The 17701-nt window shown below is 40.6% G+C and overlaps 1 protein-coding gene across 4 annotated transcripts; it reads right to left on the bottom strand.

Annotated features, from left to right (window-relative positions):
* Window positions 1–6: 6 nt before the first annotated feature.
* Window positions 7–16781, bottom strand: l3mbtl2 (L3MBTL histone methyl-lysine binding protein 2). Of its 4 annotated transcripts, XM_049563599.1 has the most exons (19): window positions 16653–16758; window positions 16294–16399; window positions 15756–16208; window positions 15478–15592; window positions 15137–15270; window positions 9172–9247; window positions 8776–8855; window positions 8367–8484; window positions 7643–7777; window positions 7318–7406; window positions 6925–7171; window positions 6594–6664; window positions 4927–5031; window positions 4635–4782; window positions 4396–4478; window positions 4047–4281; window positions 2421–2486; window positions 2127–2285; window positions 39–2033 (listed from the first exon to the last, which is right to left on the bottom strand). In XM_049563599.1, exons 3-19 carry the CDS (start codon window positions 16098–16100, stop codon window positions 1669–1671), a joined length of 2571 nt encoding a protein of 856 aa, XP_049419556.1. In that variant the 5' UTR covers window positions 16101–16208; window positions 16294–16399; window positions 16653–16758; the 3' UTR covers window positions 39–1668. The 4 variants fall into 4 exon arrangements, with proteins under 4 accessions (XP_049419560.1, XP_049419559.1, XP_049419556.1 ...); XM_049563602.1 differs by lacking the exon at window positions 2421–2486 and having other exon boundaries at window positions 22–2033; XM_049563601.1 differs by lacking the exon at window positions 16294–16399 and having other exon boundaries at window positions 41–2033; window positions 16653–16781.
* Window positions 16782–17701: the final 920 nt, after the last annotated feature.

The raw sequence follows: 17701 nt of genomic DNA, 5'->3' as shown, positions 1-17701 counted from the left end.
AAGTTGAAGAGAATAGTATTTTTTTTTTTTAAATTGACGATTTTATATTCATACAAAACAAAGAACACATCTGGATACAAAACAGGAGAAAATAAAACATTACAACACGTTTGTCTGCTGTGTCAACTAATGACCTTCAAAGTCATATTTACAGGTTGGATGTTAGGTATAACTCATATAAACTAAAACAAAAGAAACCTATCAATTCTGCACAAGCATTGTATAGTGGAGCTTGCCAACATGGAGAAGGTGAGGTAGTTTTAAATTCAAGGTGCAGTATGTAGTATTTAGTGGCATCTAGAAGGGAGGCTGCAGAATTACAGAAGCAACTACCCCTCTACTCCCCGCTCTCTTTCCATGCATAGTAATGTTGTATGTGATAATGTGAAAGGCCCTCTCTACAGCAAGTGGTGTGGTTTGACCATTCTGGGCTACTGTAGAAAGATGGCAGTGTAACATGGCGTGCTCCGTGGAAGAGGACCTGCTCCCTATGTAGAAATGAAGTGTAACAAAAACGCAGTGGTCCTTGGTTTCAGGTGATTATACACCATTGAAAACATAATTAGGTTTCTGCCAATAGATCCTCCTAAATCCTGCACACTGCACCGTTAAGTAGAATGGCTGAAATGGTCTTTGTAACCCATCTGGCACCATGACGTTAAAGTCTTAAAAGTCATGACTCTTAACATTTTCAGAAAATACAACCCTCTTTTTAAAATTCTTTTAATGGCCAATATCTTTTCAGCAATAGCCATCACACATATCTGCATTCTGTAATTACTCCTCTATATAGTACTTTTTATTGGTGGCGGCAGAGCCTGCCATTTCTGCTATGGACTCAAATTGCCTATTTAAGGCCATGAGATTTACAGGAAACATGCATGTATGTAAATTAGTATTACAGTTTGTAAATTTATCACACTAATAACAGCCTTACTGTTTACTTTTCAGTCTCTCACAGCCTGTCAGAGCTGCATTAAGTAAATGTTTGTAGTGCCACGCTGTGTGCAGAATTAAATCAGATCGCGGTTGCTACTACTTTTGACTGACGTCTTTATTAAAACATTAGTTTAGTTGGTTGCACCAAGGACTGGGCAATATATCAATATTGTATCTATATCTTGATATGGAACTAGATATCGTCGTAGATTTGGGATACTGCAATATTGTTAGTGTATTCCTGGTTTTAAAGGCTGCATTACAGTAAGAAGATGTAATTTTCTGAATGTATCAGACTGTTCTAGCTGTTCAATCCACATTACTAATAATTATCTATCAAAAATCTCATTGTGTAAGTATTTTGAGAAAGCACCAATGGTCAACCCTTCAATACTGTTGAAATATCAGTCTGATTTTCTCCATATCGCCCAGCCATCGCTGCTTCTAAATCTATGACATGCTGCCAAATCAACCAGGATTGAAATGTTAAGATTATCACCATCAACCACTACAGATAAAAGTCGCACTGACTCTCCCAGCTCATGTAGCACTTTTATTATTTGCTCTGAAGAGCTCAGCCTGCCGTCTCATTTAGTCATTTTGGTGGTTTTATTTCAGTTATTTATTCCCCATAATGGCTTACTTTACTTCATCACAGAGTCAGCCCAATCTTTTTGCTTATCCACCTTGTCCACAGTTCTCTTCATTCCTTAAGCAGACATACCCATCTCATGTCTCCATGTCTACAGTCTCTCCTGTCGTGTCCTGCTCTGAAATTTCGTCCATGGCACTATCATTTCCCTGGCTCCTCTCCTCTTGGTCCAGCTTGCTTTCACTCTGCTCCATGTTGCTTTCACCACTAAAGCTCTCTTCCAATGATGCACTCTCTTCACTTCTTTCTGCTGCATTTTCACTCTTCTTTGTATTTTCATTTGCTATGTTTTTCAAGCTGTGATATGGTCCTGACTCTGACTCGCTCTCCTCCCCTCCCTCCTCCTGTTTTAATTTACTCGGAGAGACTTGTGGAGAGTTGTCTGGAGGATTAATGGGGGTCTCCATCTCCACCTCCTCCACTTTCACCTGCACTGTAAAGACTACAGAGACAGAATTATGTCAGAAAATTACCAAAATTGTCTTACATAAATGAGAAGAAGTTAGCATCATGTTGTATGAGGGTGTCCACTTACTCTCCCGCTCCTCTGGCTCAGTCTTGGGCTGGACAAGAGGCATTTTTGGAGGAAGACAGAGACTTGGAGAACCGTCAGTGCTAGTGACCGTGCGTTGCTGCTGACCAGCATCATCTTTAGCTTGCTCCTGAGAGAGCCTCTTCTTTGCATTCTTCTTCTCTGTTGACAACAAAACAAGTAGGGGAGAGAATAGTTACTTCACTACGTGATGTAAGAAAACACTGAATGTGAGGGCTAATCGGATTTCTGTGGCAAGACACAAGACTACAGATACAGTTCTGAGACAAAACTTACTTTTTTTGCCATACACAAAGTGCTTGTATTTCTTGTTTTGTACCGCCTGATTTTCCACTACATCAACTGGAAAACAGAGTGAAACACCTGTTAGCAGTCGCTCCTCTACTGCTAACTGCTGACTAATGGGAACAACAATTTTTTTGAATTGGTTCAGTATTGAGTGAGACTATAAATGTAACTTGTCAGGGCATTTGTGCATCATCAATTTACGTCCACTCAGAAGTGCTTGTTTTTTCCACTGACAGGCTCAGAGTATTGTTTTTAGGCCCCGTTTCCACCAAGCAGTACACATTTTTTCCGTCTCCACTGTGAAAAGTTGTGGATGGTACCGATGGAACTGTTCCGCACAGTCCCCATTTTTGGTCACCCCTTCTGTTGGGTTACCTAGCACACTGATCCATGACTACAAGATGGAGCTGTGAACACTGCAGTCTGTTGATTGGTCAATAGGGGACGGTCACTCTGCTCAGGGCTGAGTTGTGGCTGGTTTTGAGGCTCATGTTAACACTGTTCATACCGTGGAGAGTTTTACAAAATGAAAGGATGTTTTGCTGCCTCTCTCAGCAGCTGTAGTCTGAGGAAAAAAAACCCCTGAGCTTGCATGACAAGGACTAAAAGCACAAACACACTTTTTAAAAAAATATCCCACTGAGAGAAATTCACTCTTGCCTGCACTATTCTGTGCAAAAATATCAGTGTGCAGCCTCATTCTGTGGAAGATAAACAAAGTGCAGACTTCCATCTGTGTCGCCAGTCATGAGGAAATACAGCCAGTGCTGGATGAAACAGCGAATGACAACAACCCCGCCAACATTCAAGAGCACTGTTTGCGGTGGGAATGTTCAATTGACCTAGCATCTGGGTACCATGGATAAAGGGTTACTTTCGGTTCCAAAGATACCACACTGAAGGTGTTTGATGGAAACGGGGCTAAAGTGTCTGACAACATAATGAAAAGGATCCCTACAGAGATAGACCTTTTTGTTAAAGAGTAAGCTCCTTTTGTTTAACAGAAAAAGTCTCGAAATTGCCATCAGCAAACCCACCAGACTACATGTCAATTAACAGTAATTTTAGAGTGTATAAACATATTTTCACATCTATCTGCATGAATTAAGGTTTTGTTTTAACCAAACCAGAGTTGATTGTTGTTGGAACAGTATGAAGACAAACCAAGATGTTTTTTTGTGAGTTTTATTTTGTTTCTGTTGAGTTTAAATGATGAAGTGTGTTTTTAATGATAAAATGATTACTTATTTAAATAGAGTCTGGTGGGTTTGGTGTAGCAATCTCAGGGCTGTTACTGGGTAAACAAAAAATAATTTTACTCTTTTAAAGAAAGGTCTATCACTGTATGAAGGGATCCTTTCCATTATGTTGTCAGACACTAAGAACAACAATTGGAGCCTGTCAGTGACAAAAACGATGCACAATTGCCCATTAACATTACTCTGTAGTGCTCTCACTCAGTACTGGACCAATTAAAAAAACTTCTGTCTCCATTAGTGACTTAGACACAAAAACATCGTCACATAGGGTCCAGGTTGAAAAACACAAAAGTGACCCTCTAAAATCAACTCTACAACACACTAGGGCGAATTCCTATTAAATGGGGGCACTTACCGAGCCCAGGAGGCGGCTGGAGCTGGTAGCCCATGAGGTCACACCAGCCAGTGGGGTAGATGTCTGGGGACTGGTGGTCGACCCACTGGTCGAACTCATCCTCCCAGCCGTCAAAGTGGATCAGCAGCAGGCGGCCCACGCAGCGCTTAACGGTGGCCACACACACTAGGCGCGGCTCCATCAAGTCCACCGCCTCCAGCTTCATGTTAGGGGAGAAGCCATGACCTGGGTAGTCCTGATTGAAATGGATAAACTACAGGTTCATATGCCATGTATGCATACGTATTTGTGTGTATACATTTACAGATGGCTTCATAAGGGTTTGTCTTGGTCTGCCTTCCTGTCTTACAGCGTTAAACAGTCGTGCTGGTGCAGCTGTAGCCCCGGTGTCCTTCAGATATTTGTCCCAGGTGAAGGTCTGAGGGTCATAACCTGCCAAGACACAGATCATAAATAAATCATGCATTAACTGACAGCACCTTTCAAGACCAACATGAAGCAAACTAGTAGCAGCAGAGAGTGCACAAGTGCTGCAGACACAGTGTCAGCTGAAGCAGAGACTGAAGGGAGAGGCACATTTGTATTTACCTGGAGGTACTGTGAGAGGGATGTTGTTCTTTTTACAGAAGTCTTTGGGAAGGATGGCATGAGAGGAGGCATGGTAACAAAACCAATCAGAGCCATTGTTTGATGTGGTACCATCTATACCCACCATCAGGTAGCCATCTAACAGCACCTGGGAGGAGTGAAAACAGAGATTGAAAAAGAGATAACAATGTAAAAGTTAGTGTGTTCAAAAGAAGGTAATGTAACTGAGGTCGAATCAAGATTAAACAAACAAAGCACACAAAATCAAACCAACCAAAAACAGCTATCTTACCTTGTGTACAGTGGCCACACAGATGCTTCCCAGGTTTAAAGGGTCAATGGCCTCCAGCTTCATTCCTTCCTCAAAGAAACCTCCCTCCATGTAAACAAACCTGGGCTGCAGATCATACAGTGGTTGACAAGAGTTTTGCTAAAGCAGCGCTATGTAGAGTGTGATTTCCCATAGTGAGTGCAAATTGTCACATCAGAAATAACACAAAAATTTACTGTCATGAAAATTAGTCATGAAATGGGACATACAGAGTGAATTGAGAGTATCTGAGTGTTTCTGCTAGCTTAGCTCCAAGCTAAACCTTAACATGACTTTAAGTCCCCCTTCACTCAAAAATGTGTTTTGCAGATGTTTATGTCCCCTTAAATGTCTGACCTCGATGACAGTGACTTGTATCTCTGCAAAGTTTGTCACTAGAGGGGTGTTTTCACACTCCACTATGAGAGGGGGCAATGTCTGTGCACTTCCTTAAAATCTGAGATCCTAATATACAATCAAGCAAGATTAGCTATTTCACCAGGGCTGCCCATAAGGGGGGAAAGGGGGAAAGGTTCCTGGGGCCCAACTGCTAGGGGGACCCATAGAGGCCAGCTATAATCATGTTCACAATATAAAATATGATTTTGAACGGAAATGTTCACCATTACAATTTAAAACAACCAAAATAAACATAGCATTTATTGTTTTAGTAAAACATAGCCTGTTTCATAATGAAAACCTGCCACATAACCAGGCGTGCCAGGAAGTCACTCAGGAGCAAGTCAATAGAGAAGCTAATACTGTGTTACAGGAAACACATTAACGACAGGGGAACAAACTTGACACGAAACCAGCCACAAAAATTAAACCTCCAGTGCAAAGTGGACTTGTCTATACAGAGAGCAGAGTCAGCATTTTGAACCATGTTAAAAAAAATATGAATCAGAGAAGAGTATTTTTGCATACTTTAAAATAAATTCAGAGGGGGACTTGCAAATAATTATAATAAATGCTAAAATAATTTGGAATTATAAACAGCAAAGACTTAAGCAGCTCCCCTTAGGGGCTGTACACATGCCGCATATTTTGTGCCCTCAAATTCATTGTTCTCAATGTAGACGCATGGCAGGCACACTCAGTGCCGTCGCAGCTTGCACACACTCCTGAATGCCTGTTTTTCAGGGTGCAACAGATGCGCCCAAGTTCAACTTTTAAAACGCAGTAGCATGCACACGTCATGTGACGAGGAACAACCGATTACAGCTGACCGATACCTTTACCGTCTTCCATGAATATCAGTCTGTGGTAAATATGGAACAGTTGATTATTTTAGAGCAGGGCTGCCAGAGCTTTACATCTGACTCCCGTACGATATGCCCACACACATAAACAGCAGCTGGAAGATCAGCTCTGCACTCAGGATATCAGGTAAATAGGCTATGATATGGTGACTGTTAAGGCTGCCTAGCAACCTCAGATGCAACCTGCCTGTAAAGAGATGCAGTATAAACTGAAATATTTCCTAAATTGCACTCTTATCTAGTGTTGAGGGATTTACAGTCAATGTTTCAATAGAACCACACCTTGGTAATAAAAAATGGTTTCAATCCAAAGCAGGTGTTGTTTGTACTTTTGCTTTTTGAAATTTATTTGAAGAATTATTTCTTGAATAACAACATTTTCCTTACCTTCTTAAAAAGCAGATGTGAACTGTCACAGTTACCCTTCCAACCACTGTGAGCTGCTTCCACACTGTTTGCTGTAAGAAAAAAAAGAAGCAACTTTTATTTTTCTTACTGTCATGATAAAAAAAAACATTTCAAGTTTAAAGCTTTAGTTCAAGACTAGAGTGAAATGTGTGTATCACTCTTTCTCTCTCTACAGTTTCCTTTATTTATTGTGCATATTATTCAAGCATTTTTCCTGTCTTTATTTTATTGCCCCTGTCATTTTGTCTGCATTTATGTCTATATTGCAGGCCATCAATCATGTTTATGAGATAAAAAGGCCTCAACCTACCAGGTTCCTTAATGGCATGACCCACTTTGCTGGACCAGCCAATTGGGTGCAGGAGGGGACTCCACATGTGGCACCAGAAATCAGAGATTGTGTTTTCAGGGGCGTCGCTTTGGTCTGCGTACACCAGCCGCAGACGGCCACCAACAATCGAGTCTATGGTGGCCACTCGGGTCCGACTCACGTATCTGGGGTCCACCACCTCCACACGCATACCTATTCTGAAAGAGGTCTTCATGCTCTCTGCCAGCTAGAGACAGATGGAGGGTGGTAAAGGGTCAGAGATTAATTAAGTGAATTTAAACTATTCATGTACATTTATTCATCATTCTCTTCACATGTATGACACATGTGGGTTACCATTTATGAGCCAAATCATTCAGTATAAAGTTTCACCTTCAGGTAGATGTCAACAGGTAGAGTGTTGGACCCCACCAGCTTCTTCATCAGATACTCCTTCCAATCTGGGATGTCCTGCTTCACATCTATTAACACATATAGTCAAATTAGAAGACATCCTGTTGCTAAAATATTTGATAAAGGCCAATCACGACTTATTTAAATCCATCAGTATCTGCTGAATTAACAATGTTAAAATTGTAATGCTACATTTTATATTTTTTTAACTGCTGGCACGGCCAGGACACTAAGAACTCATGTCTGCTGTCCTAATGTCATTGGGAAGCCACTGAATCGCTGTGGTCCCAGTTTCGATCCACACCTTGTGGTGGCACCAGCAGCTTGCTCGTCATGGCGCACCATCCAATCGGGTTCAGCTCTCCCGACACGAGGCTGCACCAAAAATCTTTGCTGCTGTCGTGCTCAAAGCCTTCGTATCTTAACAGGGCTTTGTATCCTGGAGATAAGGGGTGGGGGGAGAGAAAGAGAGTGAAGTTACAAAAGATGCTACTGCCATGCCAAAATATCAGGCCAATATAAACTTTTTATTAAAGATTAGATGTTGGGCTGTGGAACTAGAAGCGGACAAAGTTGGTATGTCCTTTTGTCTGTCCAACACTTCGGTGCAATACCTTGACAACTGTCGGGCACACTATACAAAAATTTCCTGTAAATATTCACAGTCAGAGGGGTTCACTTCCCCATCAGAAATAGCTGTCTGACACCAAGGCGAAGTGGTGAGATTATTCTAAATACAGCATACACTTAAGAGTCTGGTCGGGAATTTAATTCTGGCTTCACTGTGCAAACATCCTGTAACAACCTTTGAGCATACTGTAATTCAAGTGGACTGAGAGAACACTAGACTTCTGCACCACACTCAGAGAAAATCAGATCCATAGGCTTACTAAGGGTCAGAGAAGCTTCAAGATCGATTAAGAATAAGAAAATAAATGCAACAACTGCTGAACTTTATAATCATAAACCAAATAATTCTACAGTGGAGTCGCCTGTTAACATGAACACTGACAGAAAGATGGACACACCTGCAATCTGGATGACAGTAGCAATCCAGTAGACTTTACTGGGCAGGACTGCGTTTGTGTTCAGGACCTCCACCTTCACCCCCACCGTGATGTCGTCCCACTGGGCACACAGGGGAGCCTGCAGGTAGGAGATCACATGTTACCTTACAGATCATCAGTGTGAGGTCATTCATTTGTTTCACATTAACGTTAACCCAGATATTTTTTTCAGCATCACTCAGAGTTTACTTCTAATTATTATTATTTTTTTAATTTTCATGCTGGTGATTTTGCTGTTTAAAAGGCTGGGTTAATGCCATTCAAACATTTTACATGAGTTGGCATAATTGACCCTACAATACTCGGGCCAAATCCCAGAACATTCATCATCTGTGACTGTTTCTAATTACACTTCGCAGAAAGGACTCACATGTCTGAAGCAGGACACGGATGCAGCCAGAGATGTTTCCTTCTCCAAGTAGGCGCCCCATTCAAAACCTGCAGCCAGCACTACAGAACAGGAAGAACAGAGGGATCATACAGCTGAGGTAAAATATTGTGAGATGTTTGTTGTGTATATATAATGTATGCAGTTTCTAATAATCCCAAACAAGCACCAAATGCCAGTAAAGTCAGTCTTTGCAGGATAAATCAGTGGTAACCCACAAAACTGCATGATCAGACTAGTATCATGTGTCAAGATTTACTGTACATTTAGACATACTAGAGTTCACATGTGACATCAGAATGTGTTGCAAATAGTTGCCGCTTTGCATCTCATTTAGTCCTGGAATAAAGTAATTGTGTGTGTGTTCAGTGGCCTCACCATCCTGTCCTGTGGGGGCTGGAGGGGCTTTGTTCACCTTGTTCAGCACCGTGGCTTTTTTTGAGGGGGGCTTTCCCTGGAGAGAGAAGCACAAACAGAGATTAAGCAAAGTCATCTCATCATCCTCATCTTTGTTGCCACTTCACCACATGAAGCAGGTTGTAGTGCATTTAGCCACATGACTGGTTATTCAAACTGTTGGCGCATACTGCAGGAGAGGAGAGAAATGAGTCTCACCTTTAACTGGTGAAAAGTTTTTAACAAATTCCGGTGACATTTCCAGATATGTAAAGAGATGAGTGGCAAAAAAACACCTGTGCCTGTGGTAAATAGCTCTGTGGATGCTAATGCTTTGACTTACAGCTGATTCAATACTCACAGATGAACAAATTATTACTCTGAAAGTAAAATCAAGGATGAGTAGCAGTTTTAAAAAGGCAAAATCAGAAAATCAAACTTTAAGACTACAGTAAACTCATTGCAGGGCAACCTGTCTTCTTAAAAAGCTTAAGGAAAGACCTGGCAATAAGAATGTTAGTAATGTGTACAGTCATGTATTTCCAGTCTTAACATACAAGAAACATACAAAACAGACACAACAGATTACAACTACAGTAACATATTAATTACAACTATGAAACCGTTTGACTTAGGGCTGCAAGTAAGAACTGTTTTCATGATCAATTCATCTGCCAGTGATCTTCTCAGTGAACATACTGTTTGGTGTTTGACATGTACAGACTGCTATCAGTCAGCAAACTGCACGCTGCCCATTGCCCACATCTGTTTTACATAGTCATCATAAAAATTACATGGTCATGGGGCGTCGGTGGCTTGGTGGTAGAGCAGGTGCCCCATGTACAAGGCTGTTGCCGCAGTGGCCGCAACAGTGCTGCATGTCACTTCCTCTCTCTCTCCCCCTTTCACACTTGTCTGTCCTATCAATTAAAGGCTTAAAAATGCCCAAAAAATATTAAAAAAAAAAAAAAAAAAAAAAAATTACATGGTCATATTAAAAAAAGTAAGTAAATATATGCAAATATATAACTATACACACACTCATACACACTTACATGCACAGACATACCTACACATACACATTGCATGGTTAAGCTAAAGTTAGCTTCCACTTTAAGGCTTTAATGGACAAGGGGACAAGAGAGTTGTTAAAGTGGTTAAGCTTTCACTGGGGGACTCTAAAGTGTCTGCCCAAGGGGAGAAGTTGGTACTGATGATGGAGGACATGGGTGGGATCTGAGATAATCTTCTGGGCCTGTCTGATAATGGCTTCAGTTGCACAATGAGGTCACCACACCAGGCTGAGACGCCAGACGGATGCTCTCAAATACGATGTGTATGTCCAGGTATTTATATGACTCAACCTGGGCTATGTCTTGGTCATAGGTAACCACTGGTGAATGGTTTCCAATACGTTTGGGGTCGAATATCATCTCCTCAGTTTTATTGATGTTAATGATGAGAGAATATCTAACGCATGGCATAATGTTTTAATTCAAGAAAGAACTCTAGGCTCCGTTCTCAGACTTAAGAAAGTCAAGGTAATGACAGGAGACTTTGACCAATCACAAGTCATTTCAGAGGACACACGTCCACATCCCTTCAACAAAAGCCTGATTCAGTGATGGAGAGTCGACTGCCTACACTGCAAAGCAACCCCCCCAAAAAACCCAGACAGACTCTAAAACAGAGACTAACAATACACAAAATGAAACGTGGCAATATCAACGTAGCATTCAAGAGACTGTCTCACTCCCCGCTGCTACACAGCAGACAGCAGTTCTGGAGACTGACCCCAGTAAGCAGCCACAGCAACAAGAATCCCGCCAACGCAAACCCCTGCTCCAGGGAACTGGACAGCCTTGACCCCCCTCCGAATCAGTAAACTTTCTGTTGCTGCTGTTACACAGGTTAGACCCAGCACTACTGCTTGCCACCAGCCCACTGTGACACTGGGTGCTGGGGGGTTTGCACAGGCTGATTTTGAGCTGTTACAGTCACCGACCATGGCCACTCTCTTTACAGGGATGGAGTCCACAGTGGCGGGGAGTGAAGCTAGGGGATGGTGGGGTGGCTAGCTAGCTAAGTCGTGTCAGATTTTACATCTGATAAAGGAAGAGAGGGGGCAAGGAGGGGCTGAGTGAATGTACTGTGTATAAAGAAGTTTATTTATGTATTAAATAAATAAACGTATGGGAAATGCTGGATTATGGTACAAGGTGCATGCTTATGCCTGCGGTCTGTGGTGGGAGGGGCTGAGCACACAGAGGAGAGCTGAAGGAGTGTGTATTTTCAAATTCTGCCTTTACTTTTCCAGATTCCTACCTACCCTAGCTTTAATGACAAGGAGAACAATTTATTTTTTCTAAAAAAAAAAATAAATAAATAAATAATAATAAAGTTCACATAAATATCTAAATGGAGATAACCTAAAACGCCTATCTAATACTGCTGTAAATTTATTTTTTGCATAATCACTATTCAATATCATCTTTTTTTTTACTGCATCATTATTGCTTTGCAGGTCCTGTAAGTTGCAGATGAGAAGTAGCCGTCCTGTCTCTACCACACTAACTTACCAAGTAATCCAGGTAAACGACAGTGGCGGTGGGGTCACCTGTCTGAGAGGTGTGCGTGTATCTGAACTGAGTAGTGGGCACAGCGGTGCTCTTGAGGAGCCGGGCCCGGCGGGACGGCTGACCCAGGATGTCGTGGTAGTCATCCGGCTCGAAGTGCTTCTGGCAGACGTGCAGCTTGTTGAGAACATGCAGCGGAGTGTTTACTTCCATGTTGAGAGCCACCAGCCATTGCCTCAGTCTGTCCGGGTCACCGACTGGAAAGCGATGAAAGGCGAGGTTGGGCCGTTTGGTGTTCCAGCACGAGTCAACGCAACACTTATGCACCATTGAGCCGGTTTAATACACACACACGTCTCCTATGAAATAAGGTGTGAAATGATCCAGACACGCCCGCGGAGTGTGTCCCAGCTCCGTGCAGTGAATTTAAGTCCTGCGCGGTCCTCCTCTTCTTCTTCACTCTCGTTTCTTAAATGGCGACCGTTTTTTGTGAAATACTGCCTCCACGTGTTCGTAATTAAAAATTATGAGTATATAATTATAGGCTACACCACAATATAAATACAGTTGGTTTACATAACGTCCTTAAATGTACTTCCAATAGCAGAAATGTTAGGCTGAATCTTGGGGAAATGTGTATAAACAATGCTGTTGTCTCAGAATTATAAGAAAAAAATTCACGAAAAAACATCTGCTCGTTTTTCTGAATTCATAAGATTATTATCTCAGAGTTTTAAGAAACTTTCATGAAAAAACATGTTCCTAAATTAATAAAATGATTATCTGAGAATTATGAGAAGAGTGTTCATGAAAGAAAATCTGCTCTTGTTATCCTGAATTACCAATATTAACTCAGAATTATGGGAATAATTTTCATTAAAAAAAAATCTGCAATTGTTTTCTGAATTAACAAGATTATTAGCTCAGAATTGTGACGGAAAAAGATTTATGTTTAAATCTACTCATTTTTCTAAAATTAATAAGATTATTTTCTAAGAATTAAGGGAAAAGTGTTCATGAAAAAAAACCTGCTCTTGTTTTCCTCAATTAATAATATTATCTCAGAATTATGACAAATATTTTCATGGAAATAAAAATCTCCTCTTTTTTTCCCCACCCTAAATAAATGAGATTCTTATTGTGGAATTCAGAGAAAGGTTTTCATTAAAAAAAAACTGCTCTAATTAACTCAGAATTCTGAGAGAAGTTTCCATGGAGAAAAAAAAAATCTGCTCTCATTTTTTCTGATCAATATCAGTAACATAATAATCTCATTAATTCACAAAAAATATATTTACAGTATTGTTATTTCGCCATGTCAGAAAAACAGGAGCAGATTCTTTCCATGTAAACTTCTCAGAATTTTGAAATAATTAGTTTGTTAATATTTTTTCCTAAAGTGAATGCATTACACCTCCATACCATATAGCTCCACCAAATGCTTTTCTTCTCCTGTCTTGTAAGACATTGAACTAAAAATATGTCTGGGTGACTATGACTATTGGTCAGACAAAACAAGCAACTTGAAGACATCACCCTTGTCTTTAGGAAATTAAAATGGACATTTTTCTAGAAAATAGGATTGGTTAATTAATCTAAATTAAATGTAAAAACTGTTGCTAGTTGCAGCCTATAGGAATATATGACACGCAAACCTAAACCAAACTCTAACCATACGAAAAATGTTCAAGTCTCAACAAATCACACCAGAATAGTGGCACTGTTTTTTTGACAGATATTTTCTTCAATGACCAATGAAGCACGAGTAATCACAAAAAAATCAAACGTGGCTTAATCCTGATGCTTTTCAGTAAAAAGGCAGTTCCCTTTAAGTCTGGACAATATGTAGTATTTCACATTGTTTTGTACTCGTTCATAACTATATGTACTCATTTAATCTCTGTGCTTGGACCTGTGGAGAAAGATATGCATTGCTGATTTTGATTGCGTGTAAACCTGAAGTATCAATGTTCTTATTAGGGTCAGTGTCGACACTGTGCACTGCTAAAAACATCAATGTGATTGTGATGAAAAAGATTTTGTTGTACTGAAATTGTTCCAAGAGACGCTGTTGCTTATACTATAGATTTGCTGATGGAGGTGCTTAAAAGAGCAAAGGCGTCAAGTGCTCCAAGCTGGCTGCGCAGAACATCTGCTGGACATTAGAGGGCCACAGAAGCTTCACAGGAGCCTCCACAGTCTACTCTCTGAGAGGAACAGGAACAAAAGTGGCTGTGTTGCTAGCAGTAAAGAGGGGAAGTGAAGGAGCATGAAGAAAAGGACGAGAAGGGAAGCTTCTGTCTGCACCTCAAGAGGAAGGACAGGAGTTGTGAAATTAGAGCAGCTGGACGAAGACTGCTGAAGGGAAATGTCAGAGAGAAAACCCCATCACTGCTTCTCCGCAAGTGGACTCCGTCAGTGGCCAAGCAGCAATCAAAGTGCGGCAGAAAGAAATGCTTATGTCAAAAATCTACCACCTTTCTGTATAATAAGTTATTTATGAAGCTATGGGTTTGGAAAACAACACTAACCCTGAATACAAACAGTATCAACTATAACTAACCTAAAGCATTAGTATGTGCAGTCGACAGACCTGATGAAATCACAGACACAAAGACGACGGTGTGAGGAAGGCCTTGTCAAAAAATGTGTAAAGTAACCAAAGTGCCAAGTTAGCGTAATTATTTAATTTAGCAAAGCAATTAACTACAAATGCCTCATAGGTGCCACCTAGTGGTCCGGTTAGTCCTGTTATTTGTGTGTTTAACTCAAAAAATAAAGATTACAGCTGTGAGTTAGACCATAAACAATAAGTTGACCAATCTATTAGTCAATTAACAGAAAATGACAAACTATTTTGATAAGCAATTAATTGTTAAAGTATGAAAAAATGCTGTTTCTAGCATCTCAGAAACACTGATCTGCTTTTCTCTGTTTAATGTCATATTAAACAGAATATCTTTAGGCTTTGGACTAATGAAACAAAACATTTAAAGTCATCACCTTGGACTTTGAGAACCTGGGACAGAAATTTTTCACTATTTTCTGACATTTTATAACCCAGACAGTTAATCAAGAAAATCATCTGCAGATTTATCGATAAAAAATAATCATTAGTTGCAGCCCTACTGTGTGAAATGCTGTAAAAACAGGTTTATGCTCAGCAAATATTCCCAGTATAGAATAAAAATGGCTTATATTGTAATGTGCATTATGTAAAAGAGTACAAATATTTGCTTTTAAGAAGTATTTGGGGTGAAAAATAAAACTCATACATCCTCTACATGAGATGCCACCTACATAACATGGCAGCACACACACTCATTATTCAGCATTGTTTATGTGCTGCAACATCACATATTTTTTCTCACCTGCAGACGTGCCAATATGGAGGACTTCTTGGAGTTTGATGAATAAGAGCGTGAACAAGATATACTGCAGAAACGCTTGGTCTTTGAAAAGAAGCTGCTACTAGTGCCGGCGGTGCCACACATCTCACACACCACTGTAAAAATAAATAATAAAGTAAACACATTTAGTATAAATCATCATTTAATTTTATCACAGTTCCTACAGTTTATACTGATGGGATTTTTATTTTATTTTGAACCATCGTCTGAGACCTTCCATCACTCATTTTGACTTTGACTTTAAATAGCATTTAATTACAGAGACAGAAAATGGACATACAGTTTAATCATTTGCACCTCACCTGGTCGTTCTTCTCTGTTTTTTTCCGCCGCCTTTGTCACTCCTCTTGTCAGATGTTCTTCATGACCTCTTCCATCAGTATCATCAAACTGAAAGGGCATTTCATTGTCTGGTGCCTGAGAAGAGAAAAAAACACAGTGATAAATGGAAAGCTTGAATGTGTCTTTACATCATACATGTAAACAAGCAAGAGGTTTGTTTAAAGCTCTCAGAATGGCAGAAACTCTCTTTGTCTCTCTGCAGTGACCTTTCTCCGTAATAATAACTACTCACACTTACAGCACACTCTCTTGGTTCAGCTGTAAAGCCCCGCCGTTGGATAGCTGGCAGGCAGCTACTACATCCCACTCCTTTGCAGGAGAGACAGTGTGGACGGAGGAACACTGTGGGAACAGCTCCTGGCTTTAGCTTCAGAGCCCCCATGGGTGCTCTTGGCTCAAAGTACTCCCTGCCAAAATGCTCGCTGCAGAGGTGAGAGTTGGGTGTGGCGACCCACTGGCTGCGGGTGCGCTGGACCTGCTTCTCCCATTTGCGAAACTCCTCATGGTCCTTGGGGAATTTAAAGAGCGTCGCACCATCTTCTGCAGTTTTGCCACATCCATAGGCCACACAGTGGTAAGGCATCCTGTGCTCTGCTCACAAGAGGATCACTAGAGACTCACAGTGCAAAGCAGGATCTACAGCCAATGCATCTGTCCTTCTTTAAAGCTGGAGGCTGTTGTTCTGTGGGCTCTGCAGGGGAAAGTGATGAATGCATGTCACAAATAGCAGACAAAATTCTTAGTCTAACCCAGAAAATACATTCTGTAACACCTACTTTTAGCTAACACCAATCTCTATGCACCAGAGAGGAGAAAACAGCTGGTCAGCAGGAGCAAATGTTCATTTCTAGGCAAGACAGTCTTCTACAAACCAGCAGTTATCTGTCAAATAAGTGCATACAAGATAAACATATATGAAATAAAATAATGAACACAGAATTTAGCTGTTGAAATCACTTTTAAAGCAAATTGTCACAGCCAAAAGGCTTAGAAACAGGCTGGTCAAAACATAAACAAAAGTGTGGCTAGCTCACACGCTACTGTAAATGCAGGCTAAATGCTAACAGTGCTAATAGCACGTTTGTTTAGTTACGACGCAGCAGTTCACTTGTTTTTGCTTTCAGTGGTTACTTACATATATGCTGATACTCTTTAGGCACTCACTGAAATGTATAACACAACTGGAAAACTATTTCGGTGTGAGTTCAGCTGTGTCTTCGCAGTCCTCGGCACTCTGTTGTGGTCGCCTATCTTTTGACGTCATTGTTTCTTTACGCACTTCCAGCATCATGGGAGATGATGTTTTAGAGGAATTGGAAGGAAGCATTGTGAGATATTCCTCAAATCTCAAATTAATTAATATACGAGCATAGAAATGCTAAAACTATTTAATTTACTAATAGTTAAAGTAAAAGTTATTGGTAAATGTAGTAATTGTAATGTTTTAGTGGTTGCCTTGCCTGGTCAAATAAGCCTGCTTTTTTAAAGGTCCAGTATGTCAGATTTATATGAATAATTTTGGCAGAAATGGAATATAATATAATATGTATATCTTCTTTGGGGTGCTGATTTTTTTTTTTAATTTATGTGATGCCTGTGACTGCTTTATTCAATGTTTTTACTGGTTTAAATCACCAAGTCCATTCGTTTTTGAGAGGAAGAGATCTCTGCAGATAATTTGGGTCCTGGTAAAAAACACCTGAACAGTGAACACTGAAGGTGCTTTCACACCTGCTCTGTTTGGTTCAGTTCAATTGAAGTCAAGTTCATTTGCCCCCGAAGTGCAGTTTTGTTGGGCAGCAATCGCACTTGGGTGCGCATCAAAACAATCAGACCAAGACCTTCCTGAGGAGGTGGTCTGGTTTCAACCAGACTGTGGTGCAGTTCATTTGTGGTGAGGACACGTTCTGACCTCGATCCGTACCAACTGCAGTCGCATTACATAGCGTTTGGGTTAACTAAGCATGAGCATGTTACAGTCCTGGAGGATTATTAATGTGTGCCTCCTCCTGTGCTGCCTTAATATGCACATTCAGCACATCCAATGCATCAAAACATTGTTTTCTAGTTGGAGCCGCGCCTTGTTTTCAAACTGTATGGTCTGACTAAAATGAACAATGCAATCAATATAGTACACGATGACCAGCACTAAAATCAACCTGTATATTGTCCCTCCATTGTGAC

This window comes from Epinephelus fuscoguttatus, linkage group LG20, assembly GCF_011397635.1.
Source record: "Epinephelus fuscoguttatus linkage group LG20, E.fuscoguttatus.final_Chr_v1".
Lineage (NCBI taxonomy): Eukaryota > Metazoa > Chordata > Actinopteri > Perciformes > Serranidae > Epinephelus > Epinephelus fuscoguttatus.
Note: the sequence above shows the minus strand (reverse complement) of the source record. Positions and strands in the feature narration are given on the sequence as shown.